Below are 23,959 nucleotides of genomic sequence, written 5' to 3' on the forward strand. Positions count from 1 at the left end.
AAGCTAAGAACGTAACTAGAACATATCTATATAATGACACTATACATATAACCTATACATATATACTATACTATGCTATACATATGTACTATGATGTGCTATGACTACATACAATGCAATTATTGTGCTGTCTACATGACATGCTATAAGTCTGTTTCAAATGCTATCTAAGTCTAAAAAGTGCTATCTAAGGGGGTAGGATAAGTGCTATGGGCCATGATGGAGTCTGAAAAGGTGGGTCTTCAGACTACGGCGGAAGATTGGGAGTGATGCTGCAGTTCTGATTGCATCGGGGAGTGCATTCCACAGTTTTGGAGCCCATAGGTTACACCCTGGGAGCTAAATGAATGCTGAGGATTTTTACTGTGCAGTATATTAGTGGCCTGCACTAGAACACACATTATGTACCTTTAAGGAGGAGGCTATCTCAGGGGGTGACATCTCCTCCAGGCCAAACGCCTTCCTTCTCTCCGCTTGTACTTCTGCGTAACTGTACAGCAGAAAGAGACGTTGTGGCAACTGCAGATACAGCTTGTTCAGACCCGGATTTACCATTGGGCTAGGGTGGGCTGCAGCCCCGGGGGCAATCCAATTAAATTGCAATCCAATTCAAGAGAGATTTGTGTTTAGTTATTGTATATTTAGTTATATTATGGTTAAAACATTGAGAGCTTCTGCTGTCTGTGGAAAGCCTTATCCAGTCTAAAGCCCACCATGCACATTGACTAGTCTCTGTCTGTCCGTCTTTTGGGGGGCTGGGTACCCCAAAATTAAACCAAAATACCCCCCCCCCCCCAAAAAAAGGGGCACGACAGTGTTTGTTTATTTGTTTGTTGGAGACAGTTCAGTTGGAATTCGAATTGTGGAATTCAGTTGGAATACACTTAGTCAAGGGCTTACAAAGGTAAAGAAATCTATACATTTCTCAATATTGAGAGAGAACTCACAAAGGACACAGGATAAACAAGTGAATTTGGAAGCGATGACTCAAAGAAATTGAGCAAACAAACAATATAAAATTGAAGCTGATAAATGGGTACTTTCTCCTGATTGCCTGAAGATTGGCACCGCCCACATTTATTTTCTGTTTATTACAGAGCTGGAGGGACACAGAGACCCCTGCTACTGGCTCTTAACTACAAGTAAGACGCGCGAACGCGGGAAGCGAACGCAGCTCGTAAATTGCAATAACAATTAGAATAAATTACGTACTTTTTGTTTTTTTAAATTTTTTAAGATTTTTTTAAGATGTTTTTTTAAGTTAAGTTTTTTTAAGTTAAGTTTTTTCATTTTAAGTTTTTATTTTTTTAAAGATTTTTTTTAAGTTACGTTTTTTTAAGTTACGTTTTTTCATTTTACGTTTTTTTTTTTTTTTAAGATTCTTTTTAAGATTTTTTTTTAAGATAAGTTTTTTTAAGTTACGTTTTAAATGCTCACTGCGTTCGCAACTATCAGAATATAGTGTTTTAACCTTTTAACAAAAAACGTTTTGTCTGTAATGGTTAGATGGTTAATTAGTTAATTAACCCTAAGCAAATGAAGTCATTACCTGACTACTGTGTGAGTACAGACAATGAACTCAGGCTTGGAGTGAAGTCATTACCTGACTACTGTGTGAGTACAGACAATGAACTCAGGCTTGGAGTTCCACTGGTGGTATGTGATGTAGTAGTGGGTCTGCAGCCAGATCCACTGTTGACCCTTGGTGAGAAAGCGATAGTAGCAAGATTTGCCCTTCCCAAACTGCATTACTGGGGAGAGAGAGAGCACAGGAGTTCATTATGCAACATGCTCACGTGCCACAAACAACCCATTAAGCTTGTTATCCCATTCATGGTATAACGACAGGGCATCTTAAAACACTGGGGTTATGAAAGCAAGCCCTGCACTATGTTACAGGTCCTGAATCTTAAAACACTGGGGTTATGAAAGCAAGCCCTGCACTATGTTACAGGTCCTGAATCTTAAAACACTGGGGTTATGAAAGCAAGCTCTGCACTATGTTACAGGTCCTGAATCTTAAAACACTGGGGTTATGAAAGCAAGCCCTGCACTATGTTACAGGTCCTGAATCTTAAAACACTGGGGTTATGAAAGCAAGCTCTGCACTATGTTACAGGTCCTGAATCTTAAAACACTGGGGTTATGAAAGCAAGCCCTGCACTATGTTACAGGTCCTGAATCTTTCCACGCACTGGTGAAGTGGAAAGAGAAATGTGACTATAGTGAGATGACCTATTTTTTTGTGAGATGGCTGCCTGGATCCTCTGGCAGTGAGGGAGGCTCCACTATAAAAGACAGGATATACAGTAGGGGTGGGACGATATGGGTTCCTCACGATACGATATATATCGCGATATTAGGCCCTCGATAACGATAATATCACGATATTCGATATATTGCGATATTTGCGATATATCGATATATTGTATGAAATTTCATCAACGATATATCACGATATCTGCAACTACAAAATACTTGGAACTGAAAAAATGCAGCATTTTGTATTCCCACAAAGCTGTTTGGAGACTTTGGACAAATCACCATCCAGTAATTCAGTACTTCTGGTTGCTGTGGAATCTGAGTGGGATTTGCTTTATTTTAGATGTTATTTCCTCCTTTTCTAAACATGTTGTTCATCACTTCATTATGAACAACATTTCAAATTAAAAAATTAAAAAAATAAAAATAAAAAATAAATCCCGATATCGATATTTTAATAATCAATATCGATTATTTATCGCGGGAGGACGTATCGATATATATCGCCATATCGATATTTCAGCACACCCCTAATATACAGTAGCAGTGTAGAGTAGAGAGTTGCTTACATTGCTTATGGCACTGTGCAATAAGCTCCAAGTCATCCACATGATAGTAATCATAGCCAGAAGTTCCAAGAACCTCAAAGGGCAAGTAGCCTATGATTGGTGAAGCTCTGGAAAAGGAAAGGAAAAGTTTTAGCACAAAAATGTATTATGTACATACAGTAAAGATACATTTTGATTTAACTGGAAAAGAAATGCCATAAGAGACATTTTACAATTTGAAAATACTAGAGTTCTTAAATTCTGCCCAAACCCGACCCTACCCAACGTTTAGGGGCGGGTCGGGCCTAAAATGTATGCTAATTAGTCGGGCCGGGCCACGGGCCGGACCAGTTAGGGCCGGGCCACGGGCCGGACCAGTTAGGGCCGGGCCTTAATTTTCAGGCCCGTTGAGAACTCTAGAAAGTACGCATACACATTACACATAGTCATGATACTGTATACCTACAGTACATCTTTATGAAAGACATATATCTTGGATTAAATTATTGAATTATAACATGAGATCAAGAGGTTTCAGCGTAACAGTGACAGCGTAAAGCCAACATTCTCTAATACAACACACATCGTGCGTGCGTGCGTGCGTGCGTGCGTGCGTGCGTGCGTGCGTGCGTGCGTGCGTGACTGCGTGCGTGCGTGACTGCGTGTGTTCCTGTCCTGTCTCTCACTAACTTGGATCCTGCACACCTGGCTTCCCTCAGCTCATCTGCTGTATACTAACGGATCTGTGACAGATCCGATCTGGTCACTTGCAAATGCAGTGTGAATGGTCGGGGCCAAAAGTTCAGATTTGAGAAATAAATCAGATTTGCCTGGATATGACTGCAGTCTAAATGGGGTGCTCACTTGATTTATTTCCTTCATCGGTAATGTGTAAATTCCAATTAGCCACATGGCCTCACCAAGTCACATTCAGAATGGCACTCGAGTCTCAAGACTGGCTACCTTCACTGTGCGACATAACACAGCACATATCACAAGGAGCTGAGAGAGAGCAATTATAGCTCAGCAAAGGATAAGACATACCATTTCCTCCCAATCATTTACTTGCACAATAGCTTAATAGCGTTCTCATGTCACAGCCGGTCTCACTCCTTCACTCAGCCAGCCTCCTGATATAGGTGGCTTTAAAGGAGAATTCCATGCTAGAAGGCTTTCTTACCTTTATTTGTAGTTGTTACGTCCCCACCAAAGAGGTCCAGGTGTTATTTTGTGCAAAAGTGCATTATTGGCTATTTCCCCTACCATAAGCCCTCAATGAATTGCATTGAATTGAATTGAATTGAATGGGGCTATGGGGTGTTATGCTAATTCACTTATTTCCATCGCTCAAAAATCAATTTTCTTTGTATATATCCTCTCTTCATAATGTAAATAGTATCCCGAGCGGCACACTTTACTACTTATTTCGATGGAAATAAGCGAATTAGCACAAACACCCAACCCCCATTGAGGGCTTATATGGGGAAATAGCCAAGAATGCACTTTTGCACAAAATAACACCTGGACCTCTTTGTTGGGGACGTAACAACTACAAATAAAGGTAAGAAAGCCTTCTAGCATGGAATTCTCCTTTAAGTGCTGAAGGTAAATCACTGTACGGTATGTTACTCCTGGTAACCATTCTAGCCTTTTCACTCAACGCATGTCAGCAATAGTGTTTCCAGGATAATTGGACCCTGCAAACTCACAGTTTTCTAGGGACACGTTGGGGTTGTATAAAGACAAACTAAGGGCTCTAGTGGGGAACATGGAAACACAGTACATGCTACTGGTGCTCTCAAAAATCTTGATGGTTAAATGATAGAGTTCATAAAAAAGACAGATGCATTCACTTACCTGTGATCTAAAAATAGGAACTTCCATTCAAGGCTGTGTCTGGAGGTGAATTCATCACAGGGATCCTCCACAGTACATGAATCCTGGTCAAATAAATTGCCATTAATATGGAGGGATCACTCCAAAGCTGTACTTTGGAGTGATCCCAAGTACAGATTCTGCAGTCATAACTTTCGGTTATGACTGCAGAAATGATTAGTGTTATTACTAATAATTAGCAGAAGTAGTTTCTGATCAGGTTGAAGTGGAAGCCAATTGTATCTTACCTTTAAAAACTGCGGAGTAACTAAGCGTACAGTAGCAACAAGGCAGACCTGTTCCTCCAGCGATGACTGCAGGGTTCTGGGTACCGTCAGCTCATACCCATTACATGAGGATGTAGGCACTGTGAAACAGACCTCAAGTCACTCTTAAAATAAAGTTGCAAATGAAGTCTGCTACATTGCTTCATATTATATCATGTTGCGTGTTATGTCTGCTTGTCAGCAGTTAGCCACCCATTAAAACCGGAAAAGCATCTGTGTAAGCATCTTCGATTTTAGCTAAATAGGCTACCTGAGTAACATTTTCGTCATTTCGTCAACCTCAAGGTTTTTCAGAAAAAAATTGCAGATACACGAGATCACAGAGCGTCACTTCGTGCCACACATGGAGTTGGAACAACGGAGGTTCGGGAGGTTGGACTAAGCAGAAGACAACCAAACACAACTCCAACCAGCCACTGGCAACTCCACCCTGTGCCAACCGTGCCAACCACTCACCAACCTTCAATCAAGCTGACCACTTCTCCCATACCAATCACTGGGGTATTTAAACGCAAGTTTAAAAATGACGGCATGCATAGTTTCCAGTAACCCTCCCTCCCTACCTTCTCTTCTACCTCTATCTTCTCTACAGGTTCCAGACAGGTTTTCTACAGATCTCCACAGGCTCGTGCCTTGACCCCTAAGCCAATTTAATCACACTGCCATCCATGTCCCGTGCTCTTGGCCATCTATTCTAAGCCGCACACTACACGCTTGTGTGTGGTGATGACCTTTAGATGATCACGCCGGCACCCCCAATGTCATTTGTGCCCCTGGCCATCTAAGCTGCACACTACGCTCTTGTGTGTGGTGATGACCTTAGATGATCACGCCAGCACCTCTATTGGCAGCCCCTGCCCTTGCCAACTAAGCCGCACACTACATGCTTGCGTGTAGTGATGACCTTAGATGACCACACTGGCTCCCCAAACCAAATCATTTCGTGCCTTGGCCATCTAAGCATCACGCTTAGATTATTTTAAACTTTATTGTTTTACATCTATTAAACACTGAGGAAGAAAATGTGTATATTTACCATTGTTATGAAACTTGAAATCTCCGACAAACTTCACATACTCATATATTGGTGGTTCCTTTGGGTCAATGTTACTTCTGGCTAGATGACAGCAAAACTCAACATGTGAATCACCTGAAAAAGACCAGATAGCAGTCAGTTGGCAAGTCACAAGATAGTGTGCTTTATTCCGAGAAATGTACAGATTAGGAAAAAGCTATAATTTGCCAAGGCAGATAATACTTTCAGTATATATCTACAAATAACAAGATATCCTCTTTTCAAAATCATTTTGTACTGTATGAGGGTCTCTTGATTTTACTGCAAATGATTTACCGTACTAAGCCTGAGTCTGAAAGTTCAGTTCGTAGCATTATAACTGTTCTGAGAACAGCCACGCATCTGAGAATGTTGAGAAATACGACGAGCACAATGAGTCAGGGTCGGACATTCATTTTCACCCAAAAGAAAATCCAGACAGATCGATGCAGAAATTGTGTGAGACATATGCTTATAATGAAATGGAGCCAGTTAGCAGTTGATGATTATTCCAGACCAGGCTCCATAACAACTTGTTTTGTATTTTGAGTTCTAAACACAGTCTGAGCAAGCAGCACGTTTTCTCAGAACCATGACGTTTTCTCAGAACAGCACGACTGCAGCACAGGATTAAGGTCAGTGTCTTGAGACCGAGATACCGCATTGCTCTAGATTACTTTGTTAACATAACAGTGATTAAAGGTCTTAACTAAGAAACTGGGGCTAGCTACTATTATTAGCTAAAAGGCTAATCTTAGACATGCTAATCAGCAATCCTATAAGCTTACAATGCCAATTTTGGTTACCTGCTCTATATATACTGTAAAGATCTCACGTGGCACAGTTAAACACACCTAGAGATACACTGAAATAGCCTACAAACTGCTTGGAAACAATCATAGACATGCTAATCAGCAATCCTTTAAGCTTACGATGCCAATTTTGGTAACCTGCTCTATATATACTGTTTAAGTACTCATGTGTGACAGCTAAACACACCTAGAGATACACTGAAATAGCCTACAAAATGCTTGGGAAACAGCATCTCACAGAATGAGTTTCTTGTGTGTTATTATGGGTTGTAGATTAGGCATTATCATTGAACATGAAGAATGTCTCCAAGAAACAAAAATGAAACACCTTTAGCAGCAAATAATAATATAATAATATATGCTGTATATAGTGTTATAGCAGGAGCCACCGAAGGGCAGACAGTACGCGTGTATGCGTGCGTGCTTGCGCGCGCACGTGCATGTGTGTGTGCGTGCGTGCGTGCATGTGTTTGTGCGAGGTAAACATATAGGGACAGAAAATCCTCACTGTCAAGGAAGTCAGCAGCAATGGGGTCATTCATCAGCAGGTGGGATGATAGCAGCTTGTACACCTCCCCGTGTTCCCGCTCAGGGAGGAAGTTCAAGATGTTTTGATCCACCATATCTGACTGATACAAAAGGGTAGATTTATGATTATCATTTGTGGTATTTGAGTTATTCTAGATGTTGCACCCACTGGTCTGTAGCAAAGCATCATAAAAGGTAATCTAGTGGTGTTATATTCGTGAGAAAGGTCTCCATTATAGGTGGAAGAAACCCATTACACAGCTAGTGCATGTGCCAATCACAAAGAAATCAATCATTAACAACACAATGACCAATTATAATAAATGGAAGTTTTGTACTGCTGGCTCTTTAATGGTATTATCTTTTAGTTGCGATATCAGTGCTGCTTCTCTGTCACTTACCGGCAAATGGCCAATAAGTGAAGACACACTGTCAGATACATATATGATGTTTCCATCTGTCGTTAATGCAACAAGGAAACCATCCAGAGCCTGTTAGAAGAATAGCAAAGCATTATTAACTTGTATTGACTACCTGTATTCCTGTCTGTCTGTATTGATTGTACTGAAATCAATAATTATTATTATTTCAGCTTGTGCTGTACAATCTATTCTCGACACACTATAGTTCTCGGCCTTACCTCCATCATTAACTGGGTGAATTCCTCATTACTGAGGAATGAAGGCTTCCAGTCCTGTTGTATGTCACAGGATTCATTCTGTGCAGTGATATCTGAAAAAGATGAGAAATAATAGACCTGAATGTTCAACATTGGCAGAAACTTGGGTAGTATATTGCAGCTACCTGGGCACTGTATTATCCAGTTAACATCGCATAATAAAGGCCTTGCACACAATGTTTTTGTTTTTTTTGGCAAGTATGGCTGCCTGTAACCATTGGTATAACCACTTTCAAAAGAAAAGGTCAAACCTGGTCAAAACTTATCTATTGTAAGACACTAGGAAAAAAAAGCGTTTGGTCCCTTCCTCCATGAAAGTTTTGAAACCCCTGTACCCTCAGATGGATACAGGTCCAGTGGGCACCTAAACCCAATTGTGGGCAGTAGTGAACATGGTTTTAAGATGCACGGTACATCATGATCAGACATGAAGTTACCATTGAGAAACTGATGTTTATTCACAAAATGACTATCACAATATTGTATATTTGTGTATGTATTTGGCCCCTCATTTGTAAAAGATACATTTATATAAAATATATAAAATCTAAGTTCTCCCAACTTTCCCATCAACTTTGAGTGTAATCTATTGATCACGTATTCGTATACTGTAGACAGCCATTTGTAATTATGAAAAGCAGAAGTCAATAGAAAATGTGTTATTAATGCAGAATGTTATTTAACCCATTTTGGGCGGGAACCCGTTTTGGTGTTAGCATTATGTTGTGCTTTAGCTATTGAAAAATAGAACTACTGACATAGAAACATAGCTTTTTCAGAAAACTGTCAGGATGTAGAAGACATTTTTAGAATCTGATCTCAGGTCAAAATGGGTTAACAAGTAAGTCCATATACTAGAGTTCAAAAGTATTTGCAGACTTTGGGGTATATACTGGTCGCACAGTGAAACAGAGTTTCCAAAAAACCCTAATAAACAGCTTGAATTCGGACAAAGTTAAAAACTGTCTTCCTCACGTGTGAATAATGCTAATAGGCAATGCCGTGTGCACGTTGAGATCAATTGCGCAACGAAGTGAGGAGATAAATGCAGAACAGAGAGTGTGACGGATTCTCCTTAATTATAATAGGATGATCAAAACAAAACTAAACAATGTTGTCAGTTATTCCCTCATATCCCACAGTATAAAAAAAGAGTCCAATACATGTTATTCTCTGTCTGTGTGTGTAGCATAACTTGATGTTCGCGTTTTGTGTGTGACATCAAAGGTTTGTAGTTGTAGGCTATAAGCAGCACAACACTGTTCACTTGACATGTCATCCCAGAATGTTTAGTAATAGGCAGAAATGTGCCAAACTGAGTTTGGCTATTCAGTGGAACCTAAATTACTCAAACATTTTGAATTTTTGATGACCCAAGACTCTGTGGGAACTGGGAATGGGTGCCTCACAAAGTCAGTCCAACCCTTGTCTGCAGCTTCTTGCGCTGTTAAGGCAGAGGTTTCAGGTGGGAGTGGTTAACGCACCTTAGTAATTAATTTTCAAAGAGAGGTGGGCGATTATTTGGGACGCGCAGAGAAGTTGAGGGGCGGAGACGCGAGCAGGCGAGGTCCTGTGAAATTCTTGAACGCGTGTTGGTTTCTTGCACGCTCTCCGAATAAATCAATCATTAACACAATGACCAATTATAATAAATGGAAGTTTTGTACTGCTGGCTTTATGGTATTATCTTTTAGTTGCGATATCAGTGCTGCTTCTCTGTCACTTACCGGTAAATGGCCAATAAGTGAAGACACACTGTCAGATACATATATGATGTTTGGCCAATAATTGAAGACACACTGTCAGATACATATATGATGTTTGGCCAATAATTGAAGACACACTGTCAGATACATATATGATGTTTGGCCAATAATTGAAGACACACTGTCAGATACATATATGATGTTTGGCCAATAAGTGAAGACACACTGTCAGATACATATATGATGTTTGGCCAATAATTGAAGACACACTGTCAGATACATATATGATGTTTGGCCAATAATTGAAGACACACTGTCAGATACATATATGATGTTTCCAAGCTGTGTACAAGCTGCTATCATCCCACCTGCTGATGAATGACCCCATTGCTGCTGACTTCCTTGACAGTGAGGATTTTCTGTCCCTATATGTTAACCTCGCACAAACACATGCACGCACACACGCACGCACACATGCACGTGCGCGCGCACACACGTACACGCGTACTGTATACTGTAGGTCCTTACATGCTGCAATGCTAAATGTATAACACTATATACAGCAAATCTTATATTGGCTGTTAAAGGTATTTTATTTTTGTTTCTTACAGTATATAGCCAGACATTCTTCATGTTCAATGATAATGCCTAATCTACAACCCATAATAACACACAAGAAACTCATACTGTGAGATGCTGTTTCCCAAGCATTTTGTAGGCTATTTCAGTGTATCTCTAGGTGTGTTTAGCTGTCACACGTGGGTCCTTTACAGTATATATAGAGCAGGTTACCAAAATTGGCATCGTAAGCTTAAAGGATTGCTGATTAGCATGTCTATGATTGTTTACCTTCCAAGCATTTTGTAGGCTATTTCAGTGTATCTCTAGGTGTGTTTAACTGTGACACGTGGGGCCTTTACCGTAGAGCAGGTTACCAAAATTGGCATCGTAAGCTTAAAGGATTGCTGATTAGCATGTCTATGATTGTTTCCAAGTTTGTAGGCTATTTCAGTGTATCTCTAGGTGTATTTAACTGTGCCACGTGGGGCATTTACAGTATATATAGAGCAGGTTACTAAAATTGGCATCGTACGCTTAAAGGATTGCTGATTAGCATGTCTATGATTGTTTCCAAGCATGTTGTAGGCTATTTAAGTGTGCAAGGGTGCATGTGCGAGTTGCACTGATCGGTGATGTAATATGCGTCACAGCACTACAGTAGTGCACTACAGAGCAAAATATGAGGAAGAGAACAAATACAATGTAAACAATTACACGGTCCGAAGGCTACAGATATAACCGATTTTTAGGCAAAATGTTTATGTGTAGGCAATTGGACACATGGTAGATAGATAGCTAGATTGCTAGAACATAGCACAAACAAACAAATAGCCTACATGTAATAGTTAATAGTGAAGGATGCGTGTTCTTTCCTTCTTGTTTAGGTATGCTAGATTTAGCACAAACATTTAGCACTTCAATGCAATGCACTGCAATGCAAGAGTGTGGACTACTAGCCATCACCAACTTTATTGAACCTCATCGTCACAACAGCAGCAGCTGGGATTGGCACAGTGTAGGAATATGTACAGAAATACCTATGTGGTTTGCTTTCTTTGTAATCACCAAATACAGTTGCAAAACAATGGCTGACTAAACAGGGCATTGTAAATTAGACCTACCTTTCTGTTTCTGCAAGAAATCAATAGTTCTCTGCAGTATGGTGGACTTGTCCATCTTGCGTGGATGTCCTTGGCCTTGCAGCATGGTGCATAGCTCCTTGATGAGCACATTGAACTGGTCTCTTCTTTTCTTCTCCGATTTGTTACGGGATGCCCTTAACAAGTCATCAAAATAATTAGAGAATCAGTGACAATATAAACAATATTCCTGTTAAAGCCTGTTAAAAATAATATTGTATATATATAAATGGTAAATGGTAAATGGTGCATTTATATAGCGCCTTTATCCAAGGCGCTTTACATAGATACATTACATTCACCCATTCACACACACATTCATACACCGATTGCAGCGGAAGCCATGCAAGGTACCAACCAGCACATCAGGAGCAATTTGGGGTTCAGTGTCTTGCCCAAGGACACTTCGACATGTAGACAGGAGGAGCCGGGATTCGAACCGCCGACCCATGGATCATTGGACGACCTGCTCTACCTCCTGAGCCACAGCCGCCCCAACTATGTGCAATCTTGCACGCACTCTTGCACGCACGCACGCACGCACGCACGCACGCACGCACGCACGCACGCACGCACGCACGCACGCACGCACGCACGCACGCACGCACGCACGCACGCACGCACGCACGCACGCACGCACGCACGCACGCACGCACGCACGCACGCACGCACGCACGCACGCACGCACGCACGCACGCACGCACGCACGCACGCACGCACGCACGCACGCACGCACGCACGCACGCACGCACGCACGCACGCACACACACACACACACACACACACACACACACACACACACACACACACACACACACACACACACACACACACACACACACACACACACACACACACACACACACACACAGACACACAGACACACAGAGAGAGAGAGAGCGCGCCACGCAGTACCTTTTTGCCCTGTCTTTATCATCTTCATCCAATAAATCGTCGACACAGCTGCTGGTGCTGTAGATAGATATTTAGAATGTAAAATGTTGCTTCTGTTAATGTCAAGGAGGACCGTTGTGTTGTAATGAATTGACTAGGGTTTGCAATGTCCACACACTCATTGCAACCAAAATCCATCAGAATTCAACACATTACTCATGTTCGTCATGGTATATATTACATTACTGAGAGATTCAGTTTTTTTGATCTAGGCCAGATTATGCACATATTGCATCGGGCAAATGCCCATTGGCACCAGCCAATTTGTCGTTTTTGTGGTCTGAAACAGAAGATTAAACCTTTTTCAAGCACTTTGCCGCAGCATTCCTGTCATGCTTAATTAAATAGGTGGCTCAATAAAGAACCTAACTAAGCAGGATGAACATGTGATTATTAAGTTGAAATATACAGTATAACAGATAACTCTTGGACATAAGTGACTATTAAAGTGAGGAGACATTTACAGGAGAGAGATGTGATTATACTTGTAGTTGCATGCTCCAAAAATGCCAGCAGCAGCATAGACGGTTCCAATTGATATTAGGTGAGCAGAACGTTTTTCCCCATCTCCTGACATCATTATTCTGCTCCGGTAAATGGTTGCGCACTTTCAATAAATGCACGAGCACATCCGTTTCCTCAGCAGAAAACGGTTCGTTTCTCTGTTATTTAAATAGCGATGCAGGTGCAACTGGCTCTTAAGACAAATGGGAATAGACACTATGATTCGTCTAATTCATTTTACGCCTAGCACAAAACACTAAGACCTTTGGACCTTGCAACATACGCGCAGATAATGTGCATAAAGAATAGATCCAGTAAATAATGCCAACTAACTAGTACATTTGGAATTGGAGCTCTCAAGAGTTTATAGAGATCTAAAAAGGGTCCATTTGGTTATGAACTCTCCATCATTTAGCTGTTGAAAACCACTGTTCTGCATATAATGACCACTGTGAATTAATGGATATGACAGAAGATATCAAGGAAGAGAAAGAACATCCGCACACTAGTTTATAGAGCTCCAACAAATTGCAACGTTCCGACCTACTAGGTCTTCATCAGGCAAATATCAGATATTTGCCTGATGAAGACATATAGTAAGTCGGAACGTTGCAATTTGTTGCCTCTAAATAAAGTACGTAAGTCTCTGAGCTCTACAAACTAGTGTGCGGATGTTCTTTCTCTTCCTTGATGTTTGCCTTGATGCCTGACATCCAGCACCTGGCCTAAATATAGGCATTGAGATGTGCACACAATCTTCTCTGTGAAATGACAGAAGATATGACACTTCTATGGCTTTCCACGTTATGGGAGGGCAAGATTAGATCTAAAAACTGACACATCGTATGGACATAATTATATTAGGCCACACTGCAGCTACTATAATATGTATACACTGTAGCTACTTCATGTCAGATAGTGGATTAATACAAAAATGAAATATTAATTTGATCAAATTTCAAGATGAATCACAATGTGATCATGTGTGTAGGCATATCACATTTAGACTCCCTGGTTATATGACCTGCATTACATCATTCACATGTTGTGTAACTATTTACACAACTTACATGTAGCAACTACAGTATGTGATAGAAAGGGAAACGTCAATGTATGAAGTGATATGAAGTGGCACTCACTCCCATTCCCCCCGGCTGGACGGACAAGGGCCACCAAAGTCGGAAATGTTGTCCATTATCGCTCCCTTTCCCAGCCAGGCCCTTTCTGGAGTCGTGTAAATCCCATCCGCGCTGATGGTGCCTCAACGCCTTGGATAAAACTACTGATGATCAACAGCTTCTCTCCACTCCAAACAAACCCCAAGACCTGTGAAAAAAAGCACAATTAATTCCAATTAAAATGCAAACTGGTTCAGAATGCATGTATCTCCAGATTTAGGCAAACAATGGGATTCGTCTGGAATCATGGGCATCACACAATGCAAAAGGTTTTTTGAAAATGGGTCAGGGAACTGAGAAAGAACAATTATATGCTTCTGTACACATGTTCACGTGCGGTCACAGTGATTCAAAGAAGAGGCCTGTTGTATTGCAGGTATGATATTAAACGTCAAAGGCCTCTTTGTCAACGCGGGATACATCCCTTCATCAGTGTGAAAACATTAGAAGATAAAAGATGCTAATGTCAAGGCTACACCATGCATTTGTCCTGACATCACGCTATATTACAGAGCAACACAAAATGCATAAACTATCTTCGGTTTCCACCTGGATACGCCACTTCAATACTAAAGAAATGCTCCGCACGAGATGGAGCTCGTCTTGACCTAGAAAAATGCTCGAGGCAGTCTACCTCGTTTGATAACGCAGCATAACAAAGACACTAAACGAGCCCACCTCTTTCACATCCTCCCGAATAAAGGAAGTTTAACAACACGCAGCAGCAGAAAACACCACTGGGAACTACAGTCTAGATCTGTTGCAAATCAAACTCACCGTCTGTCTGTAGCCTGCCCTTAGTGCCCTAGGCCAACTAAGTAAACAAATGAAAGCTGTTCAAAGCCAGACATTATCAAAACAATGTCTGAAAGTAGGCTACAGTACAATTCAAGGAGTAAAGCTTAATTATATGAAGACATATATAGGCTAATCTACTGTCCTATCCTTTTTCAGAGGGATTTCTAAGTGATGATGCACTGTAAAATCAGTTTTTATTTAACTTTCATAGAGTATAAGTTGCAAGTCAATACTGTACATCTCCATGACGAGCATGTGTATGCTTATAATCATATACTGTAAATACTGCAGTGTTATTAGTACATTTTCAACCATTACGTGGAAAGCATTTCATCATCAGCCATCATCATCCCAGAGCTGTTTATGTTTCCATTGACAGGGAAACATGACATGCACTACTTTTTTCCTCTTGATCCTTGATTAAAACTGCTGTGAGAGTGTGGAAATATCTTGTACTCTATATCATTTACTCCTCCGTTGGCAGCTGGTGGCCATTATTCATATTTCTGAGAGTGCTTATCCTCTGCTCTTCTGGTCTATACAAAGCAAAGTAGTATGACAAGAAGAAGAAGAGTATTCAAATAAACAATCACATGTTTTCTTCTTGCACAAGATAATGAATACTATAGAGAAAGAAAAACACAAGCAGCAATGAGGCAGGGGGTAATTAAGCTGCTCACTGTGGATAAAGAAAACGATTCCCTGCACCGTCCTAACTCATAACTGAAATGCCAGAAGAAAAATCTTAAAATCCTACAAGTTAAATTTGCAAGATGCTAAAAAAAGAAAAAACAATCCAGTTAGATATTGGAAATGAAATGCCTGCAGCTTAATGTTATGATGTAGCCCACACTTTGCATATATAGCCCAGGAGTGTTTTTAGGAGAGATTAGACTTAGATAGTTATACAAACTAGGCTGACATCCATATTTAACAACATATTGCATCCGGAAATTGGCCTGTGTTAAAATGAATACGATGCAGAAAGCTAGAAATGTGACATTTTGGGCTGGCTTGTGGTGCAGTGCAGCACTTTGTCCTGTGAGTGATGAGGACCTGAGTTAAGCAGACAGACATACCCCTCCCTGTCATGTCTCTGACTTAAGCAGACAGACCCCTGTCATGTCTCTGACTTAAGCAGACAGACCCCTGTCATGTCTCTGACTTAAGCAGACAGACCCCTGTCATGTCTCTGACTTAAGCAGACAGACCCCTGTCATGTCTCTAAGTTAACCAGACCCTCATCTGAAGAACCGTCTGACCGACTTCAAACTTGCCCGGACGACCCAAAACCGACACAAACAGACGAGTATGAGTACAAAAGAAAACAATATTGATAAACTTGCAGTCCCCATATATGGAGTACCCTGGTGTACTAAATATGACATCATGATAATGGCATAGACTGGCCTGGACTCCATATTTGGGCGTGCCTGACACGGAAGTCATATGTCCATTATGCCAATGAAAGGGACAGACAGACAGACAGACAGACAGACAGACAGACAGACAGACAGACAGACAGACAGGGGGCGAAAATTAAGGCCTGGCCCTACCTGGGCCCTAAGTGGGGTGGCCCGAGGCCCTGCCTGGCTTTACTAATTAGCACAATTTTACGCCCTACCTGGCCCGAAAACGTGAAAAAAACAATCCATATATGTGAAAACGTCAATTAAAAAAACTCATCTTTTTATAATGATCATGTAAGATTACAACTGAATTTATGTGATAGGTTAGCCGATTTGCTCGTCTGTATGTATGTTATAATGTTCCTTTCATTGTAAATGGCATTTAATGTTTGTGTTGCCACAAATTTATGTCATATTTCAGGCACATATGACGTAAATTCTCCTTTCATTGTCAATGGCAAATGTGAGACGTGACGGGACGAAAAGCTGTATATAGGAGCTAGCGCCCCTCGACGGGACGAAAAGCTGTATATAGGAGCTAGCGCCCCTCGACGGGACGAAAAGCTGTATATAGGAGTAGCTAGCGCCCCTCGACGGGACGAAAAGCTGTATATAGGAGTAGCTAGCGCCCCTCGACGGGACGAAAAGCTGTATATAGGAGTAGCTAGCGCCCCTCGACGGGACGAAAAGCTGTATATAGGAGTAGCTAGCGCCCCTCGAAAAAAGGGAAAAAAATTCACAATATGGTCATATATTGACATTCCCATATGGGCTTAATATTGATGACATCATGTATCTCCATATATGGGCATAACAGGAATTGTATTAGGCCCTAATACAATTCTCAGGGATCTATATGGGCATTCCCAGCCGATGCCCTAATTATTAGGGCATCGGCTGGGAATGCCCATATAGATCCCTGATGTCATCAATATTAAGCCGGCCAGCAAGTCTACATCTGACCTCACTGACACCAGATTCATAGTTTAACTTAGCTTCTCAACTGTGCCATATTAAGAAGCTCTGTTGTTTCAGCGCGACCTCGCCCTTAGGCGTCTTACTGGTAGTATTTTCTCTGACCAGTACATAGACCAAATTATTCAGGGAATGCCAGCTCTAATTTAAGAATGAATTTGCGATAAATATGAGTATACTGTTAACTCATTTGAAGTTTTCTCTCAAAGAGTAGATTTGGTTTTCTAGCCCTATAAATGCCTAACACAGTTGGATAATTCACTAGATTAGAGTAGACACTAGAAGACTGCTTATGTCTACAATCAGTCACTTGCCAACTGCCACCAATGAACATCAGCTGAAATAACATCGGAAATTCCTCAAGTTGTATTACGTAAATGTACATGTGACAGCTTTGATTTGTATAATATCATCATCATCCTAGAAAGCATCCAAGATATTTATGAAGCTACCTTTACAGTATGTTCTGTATGCTAGATTCAGCAAAACAAATGCAAATGTTGCAATGATTAAATGATGAAACCCTGACACCAGATTCTGCACTGAACTTTCCTCTGACCTCTGTGTGTGTGGGTGTGTGTGTGTGTGTGTGTGTGTGTGTGTGTGTGTGTGTGCGCGTGCGTGCGTGCGTGCGTGCGTGCGTGCGTGAGTGCGTGCGTGCGTGCGTGCGTGCGTGCGTGCGTGCGTGCGTGGGTGTCCATGCATGGAAGTGGGTGTGTTGGCAGAGGGAACAGAATGATCAAATATTGGGGATTGAGTAGCCCCTTTTCCACTGGGGTTGAACCGGTTCCGTTCTTTCTTCCAGACTATTCCAGAATCAAATTAATTGTTTCAGATCACTGGAATCAAAAAAATACTTCTTGCCCTGAAGTGGGAACCAAAGTGGGCGTGTCCCTATTCTGGTTGGAAGATGCAGATGTGATATAAACCGTCATAAAAAATAAAGTTCTAGACACCAAAATTATTTTGGTGGAAAAACGTCCAGACAATAAAGCATGTGCAGAAGCAAACCTTTCCTCAAAATGTTATAATTATCTTTGTTTCTGAGTTTAGGATTAAGATGCTGATGCGGGGCACCTGCTGAATTAACGACGCTGTGATATTCAGCCTCACAAACAAACCCTGGAAACCCACATTCACTGAATGCATTGAGGTTAAACCACACCTTGCTAAGTTTACCACTACAAAGCACAAGGCTCTGGTTACAGATGCCCTGAGGGGTTCAAGTCTTAATTTGGTCACCTGAACTCATGACAGAGGAGTAAATACACTACACAGGTTCACGTTCATGACCAAACCCGGAATGTACTGTACGTCTACTGTAAAAAGAGAGGGAGATGCATACTCTCGTGCTCCGGGTTTCTCATGGTACTGTACATAAACCCTCAGGAAATAAGCTGTTACAGGGTAATACAGTAGAGTTTAATAGAAGAATTGAAACCTTATGCTTGCTAGCAGGGGCATACGTTTTGTTTCAGTTCTGAGGGCAAACACTATACTGTTGCTGCAATCTACCCTACTCCTTCCTGATCATCATTACTGATGATGGAATATGGTGCAGTGTTACACTGTCTACTATGAACCCAGAATTGCCAATCCCAGTGTTATTTCACAGTGTTTGGGTGAGATCGGGCTGATCAATCACTCTGGTTGGTATATTACCAGAGTAATCGACAAAGTGTTCAGATCTTTTTGACAAACTACTAGCTAATCTGAGACTATTGTCAGCGTAGTGACTGTTCTTGTCTGCTTTGCAAACTATAACTACCGTGCCTGAAAAACCTCTACTTGTATCTAGACTTGTGTCTCGAAACAAACAATCCTGGACCTGGGTAAATTCTGTGTCTACTGAAATTTCTTCAAGCATCGACTCATCATTTAAAGAAAAAACGTGTGCAAGTGAAATGTACGGAGAAACAAATGTATCGAGCAGAAAGATCTCCACTGCCAACTCACAGTTTTCCCAGATGATAGCCTTTTCATGGTCAAACATTGAAATGTAAGCTCTATACAAGTCATTACATGTAATACATCTGCTTGTTCTAACTTCTCATTTGAGCTGCCGTATACCAAATGTATATAAACTCAAGCCACCATTTTGTCATGGCTGTCACAACAGTATCAACCATTTCAAACACCATGGTCTGAAAGGGCTTATTCTCCTTTAACTATGATGATATATATTATTATATCATGGAATAGTTTTGAGAGTCTGTTTGACACCAATCACTAATAGACGTGAGTAACACCTGGCCTATAAGCCAGCTTTCAACCTCACTCACAGTGTAGGCTACTGTATATCCTCACACAGTATCCCACTCCCATATGATAAAAACAACCGCTCCATTTCTTCAAAATGCATTCTAAACCCATGTCGGCACTAGTTTTGTTGAGTAGTTATGTGAGCATGCAGCTCTTCCTATTTGAAAATGGATATAGTCTGTTCACTTCAATGTTTTGACCCTCTAGTTGTACATTTCAGAGGCAGGGTTAGTGGCCTCAAGTGATAAGGAAACGTCACAACACTTCCATTCCTTAGACCTCCTAAAGGAAAACAATAATGTAGGGGAGGGGGTGGGTGGGCCCACCGATGCACTCAATGACCTTTACCTTCAACATGCATATAGCACACAACGTCCACAGTGACACTGGTTAAACTCAAGCAACCTCAGTCATTCAGAATCTGTCCACAGAGTTCCAAACAACACAAGTCATCCAAGATGTATTTTAAACCATGGTAATGGAATAGCCATGAAAAAGCCTTCAGTAGCCTAATGATATAATTTAAAGATGCATTTATTTTATATTTGAATAACTAATAATGACCTGAGGAAGTCAATAATGAAATTGGATTATTACAACCTATATTTTGTAATTCTACAATATACACTTGCATATTGTATAATTAAATGAGAGAGAGAATATTTAAATGGCTCTGCTGTGAAGCAGTCTCAAATATAGTAGTTGAACCAACAATCTACTGCATACATACTCAGTGGTCCTCTAGAAAATTATTAACTGTGTATGTGTGTTGTAGGCTAATCATGAGATAGAGACAGACCACCCTCCAGTGTCATTTGAAGGAAAAAAAAGACTGCACATGAACTTTGATGTTATAAAAATTCAAAAACGGTGCCAGGGATCATCATGACAACGTGTGTGACAGCCTCTTACAGTGGAATAAAACATATTGCAATGAAATAAAACAATCTAAAATTAAATCTCACATAAGTCCTACCTTGAAAACGAGTCTTCAGAGGAAATAGAGATCCATATAGTTCACTTTGGTAAACCTTACTCATAGTAAACTACGGCATAGCTGTTCTTGTGCAACTACGCACGATCATCACCACACAGCTAGACGTCAGAAAACGTTCAATTGCATAACCTTATTTAATGTGGTTAATCGCAAAAGCAGCAGTCAAAGAAGTCTATACCCTTAGTATTAATCAACATATGACCGAATTCCATTCGCAATCCTTCCTGGTTTCTGAGCTCCGTCCGTCTTTTTCCAAAGCCTGCACTTCAACATCCTCCAGTCCGCTGGCAGCCGCTTGTAAACAGCACTGGGAGAAAGTAGGTCAGCTGGTAGCTCAATACTCAGCTAACGACATCATCATAATCACACTGCTGAAACTCACCAGCCCAGCACAGTAGAATGCTGTGGTACCTCGGGGTCCGTCGGGGAGTAATACAAATGTAACCAAACTAGAATTTCGCGGGCCTTCGGCCCGCTCATCCTAACGCGATGCGTCGCAAATGGGAAGAAGGCAATGGCAACCCATGATGTTTTCATTTATGCATTTGCTTGGAAAGCGCAAAGTTGCCAAGCTGGCTGAGTGGCCCTGTTTGGTTTTGTGTATGTGCGTATGAAAGCGAGCATGGCAAGGCGCAGGAACAGTATACTGTACTGTACTGTACTGTAAGTCTTTGTACTGTACTGTAGTCATGTGTACTGTACTGTACTGTTCTCTGTACTGTTGTATTAGTGTTTTTTTATTATTATTATTATTACATGGATTAATATTCAGATGTACTGTACTGTACTGTTCTCTGTGCTGTTGATATTATAGTTAGTAGTGTTGCGTTATTATTTATTATTATTATTATTATTATTATTACATTGGTTAATATTCTGATGTGAGCTTTCTTTCTGTACTGTACTGTACTCATGTGTACTGTAGTGTTCGCTGTATTGTTGATATTATTGCTGTTATTAGTGTAGTGTTGTTATTTATTATTATTATTATGATTGAAAGAGCATGGCAAGGCGCAGGAACAGTATACTGTACTGTACTGTACTCATGTGTACTGTACTGTTCTCTGTACTGTTGTTAGTGTTGTGTGCTTATTTATTGTTATTATTATTATTACATGGATTAATATTCTGATGTACTGTACTGTTCTCTGTACTGTTGATATTATAGTTATTAGTGTTGTGTTATTATGTTTTATTATTATTATTATTATTACATGGATTAATATTCTGATGTGAGCTTTCTTTCTGTACTGTACTCATGTGTACTGTACTGTTCTGTGCTGTTGTTATGATTAGTGTAGTGTTGTAATTGTGTATTATTATTATTATTATTAGCGTTTTGTGGCGTGTGTGTGTGTGTGTGTGTGTGTGCCATTTCAGCTGCATCGCGAGGCGATCCAAATTCCCCCCCCCCCCGCGCACGCACGCACGCACGCACACACACACTGTACGTAGCTGTTTGTTGTTGCAGCGCGCGCGTGTGCGTGTAGTGTTGTTGTTGGTATCCATATATGCGCCTGGGTTTGTCCCGCTTGTACCACGCCAGGTGTCGACGCGGTCGTGTTAGCATTATGGTAAGTGTCCAAGTTAGAATCAGAGTGTGCGCTGTGTAGTTGTTCTTCTTCTAGTAAACAGAAGCCGTGTGTGTGTCACACCAAAAGTGGTGACCTATAGAATCCTGTACATAGAAGCATCACGCAATGGTCTCCCTCCCTGTGTGGGTCACGTGGTGGGCTGTGAGCCAATGGGAGAGGGAATGTAGTGTTGCCAGGTCCGCGTATTGTAAGCGAGTGGTAGTGTGTGTAAGTAGCGTGTTGAATGGCATTTTTTTTGTGCTTGTTTTCATAGACGTGGCAACAAATTAGGCGGGGGTGTCGGTGCTTGTGGCGTGTTTGTGTTTATTATTGATATTGATGTTGTTTGCGAGTGTGGACGGGAGCCGGCTGTAGTGGCAGTGCGATGACAGTTTTGACGCGGCTGGTGTCGAGTGTGGCCGTGCGGCGCGACATGAGGAGATAGGGAACCAACGACGCGGAGGGTAAGTGTGTGACGTGTTAGTGTGTTGTTGCAGTGTGTGTTGCAGCGTGTTGCAGCGTGTCAGTGACGTAGTAGCTGGTGCCTTTTGTTCCTGTCCTGGGGACACCTTTTGGGGACACCTTTTCAATTGTATATAAGATGGACCATTTCGTTACCCTCTCTCACTCAGAGTTAAATGGACACTGACGGGGAAAACAGATTTTTACATTGTTTAGACACGTGCAATCACTTCTGAGTCTGACACGGCTGTTATTTATACTGAGGCGCTTAATTGATTCATTGTAGCCTACAAACAAGAAAAAATAAGTGTTTCGTGTTTGCGATTGGATCACAGTCTGAGTTAAGTGCGCTCCTCTCAAGTTCAATGTTAATCTTTACCCGGAGCTCCACATGGTAAGAAGAGGCCAAGTTGTACTAGGCGAGATAAAAGAAACAATTTGACCAATCGATCTACGGGGCAGTGACAGCTCAGCAAACAAAACACATGTGTTGTTTATATAGTTGTAGCCTACTTTAATTACTACTACATTTATGAGTGTGGGTTTGCATTAACTTTGCAACAACTATATATAGCCAATATAACTCATTTACTATGCCTATCATAATTCACTATCTCCAAATGTTTTGTCAAATGTCCATGATTTTACGCAGGCAGACAGAAAACAATGAACCTTACAATATAGCAATCATTCAAATCATTCAACAATAAATAAACCGTGGGCATCATTTCCGAATATGAATGATGATTAAAGAGTACTGCCCCTTTTACAACTCATTTATCAACAAAGATCAGTACAATCACACACACACACACACACACACACACACACACACACACACACACACACACACACACACACACACACACACACACACACACACACACACACACACACACAGGTGAAAACATAACAGGTGGACATAATGAATATGATCGACACTTTGGCAGGACATCTGCATTGCACTCTGGGCAGGCTGTAGTGAACTAGGAAGGGGTGCTCTGTGGTGTGCATATCTCCGCCCGGCTATAGGTGGCCTATAGCAGGGATTCCCAAACTCCCCCAAATTGACACTAATTAGCCCGCGGACCCCCATTTGAAGAGATAAAGACCCCAGGAAGAATAGCTGCTGTGACTCACAGTAAGCTAATGGGGATCTAATAAATAAATCTAAAAATGCCAGGGACCACCATAAGAGAAGATCCCTCAGTTTGACATGCATTAGGCTACGGACCCCCATTTGATGCTATTTCTACCTCTGGGACCCCAATTTATATCGTACAATCACTGTTAATTTAACTCTGAGAGTGTACAAATGGAACGGTGGGGGAAATGCTGAATGGCAGAAATTGTAGTTAGGCAGAAATGGGCATGCGGCCCAAAAAAGTTAAATTA

The 23,959-nt window shown here is 41.2% G+C and overlaps 1 protein-coding gene across 1 annotated transcript in view; it reads right to left on the minus strand.

Annotated features, from left to right (window-relative positions):
• npas2 (neuronal PAS domain protein 2) overlaps nucleotides 1-20,777 on the minus strand; it is a 32,150-nt gene extending 11,373 nt beyond the window's left edge. Inside the window, exons 1-13 of the mRNA XM_079508723.1 lie at nucleotides 20,508-20,777; nucleotides 14,049-14,235; nucleotides 12,367-12,423; nucleotides 11,434-11,588; nucleotides 8,007-8,098; nucleotides 7,768-7,857; nucleotides 7,347-7,467; nucleotides 6,009-6,122; nucleotides 4,934-5,052; nucleotides 4,668-4,750; nucleotides 2,832-2,938; nucleotides 1,604-1,751; nucleotides 409-490 (exon numbers count right to left, since the gene is read on the minus strand). Coding sequence (XP_079364849.1) covers nucleotides 409-490; nucleotides 1,604-1,751; nucleotides 2,832-2,938; nucleotides 4,668-4,750; nucleotides 4,934-5,052; nucleotides 6,009-6,122; nucleotides 7,347-7,467; nucleotides 7,768-7,857; nucleotides 8,007-8,098; nucleotides 11,434-11,588; nucleotides 12,367-12,423; nucleotides 14,049-14,104 — 1,224 coding nt within the window. The 5' untranslated portion in view covers nucleotides 14,105-14,235; nucleotides 20,508-20,777. The remainder of the gene's footprint in view (nucleotides 1-408; nucleotides 491-1,603; nucleotides 1,752-2,831; nucleotides 2,939-4,667; nucleotides 4,751-4,933; nucleotides 5,053-6,008; nucleotides 6,123-7,346; nucleotides 7,468-7,767; nucleotides 7,858-8,006; nucleotides 8,099-11,433; nucleotides 11,589-12,366; nucleotides 12,424-14,048; nucleotides 14,236-20,507) is intronic.
• Nucleotides 20,778-23,959: the final 3,182 nt, after the last annotated feature.

Source organism: Electrona antarctica (genome assembly GCF_951216825.1).
Source record: "Electrona antarctica genome assembly, chromosome: 8".
NCBI lineage: Eukaryota > Metazoa > Chordata > Actinopteri > Myctophiformes > Myctophidae > Electrona > Electrona antarctica.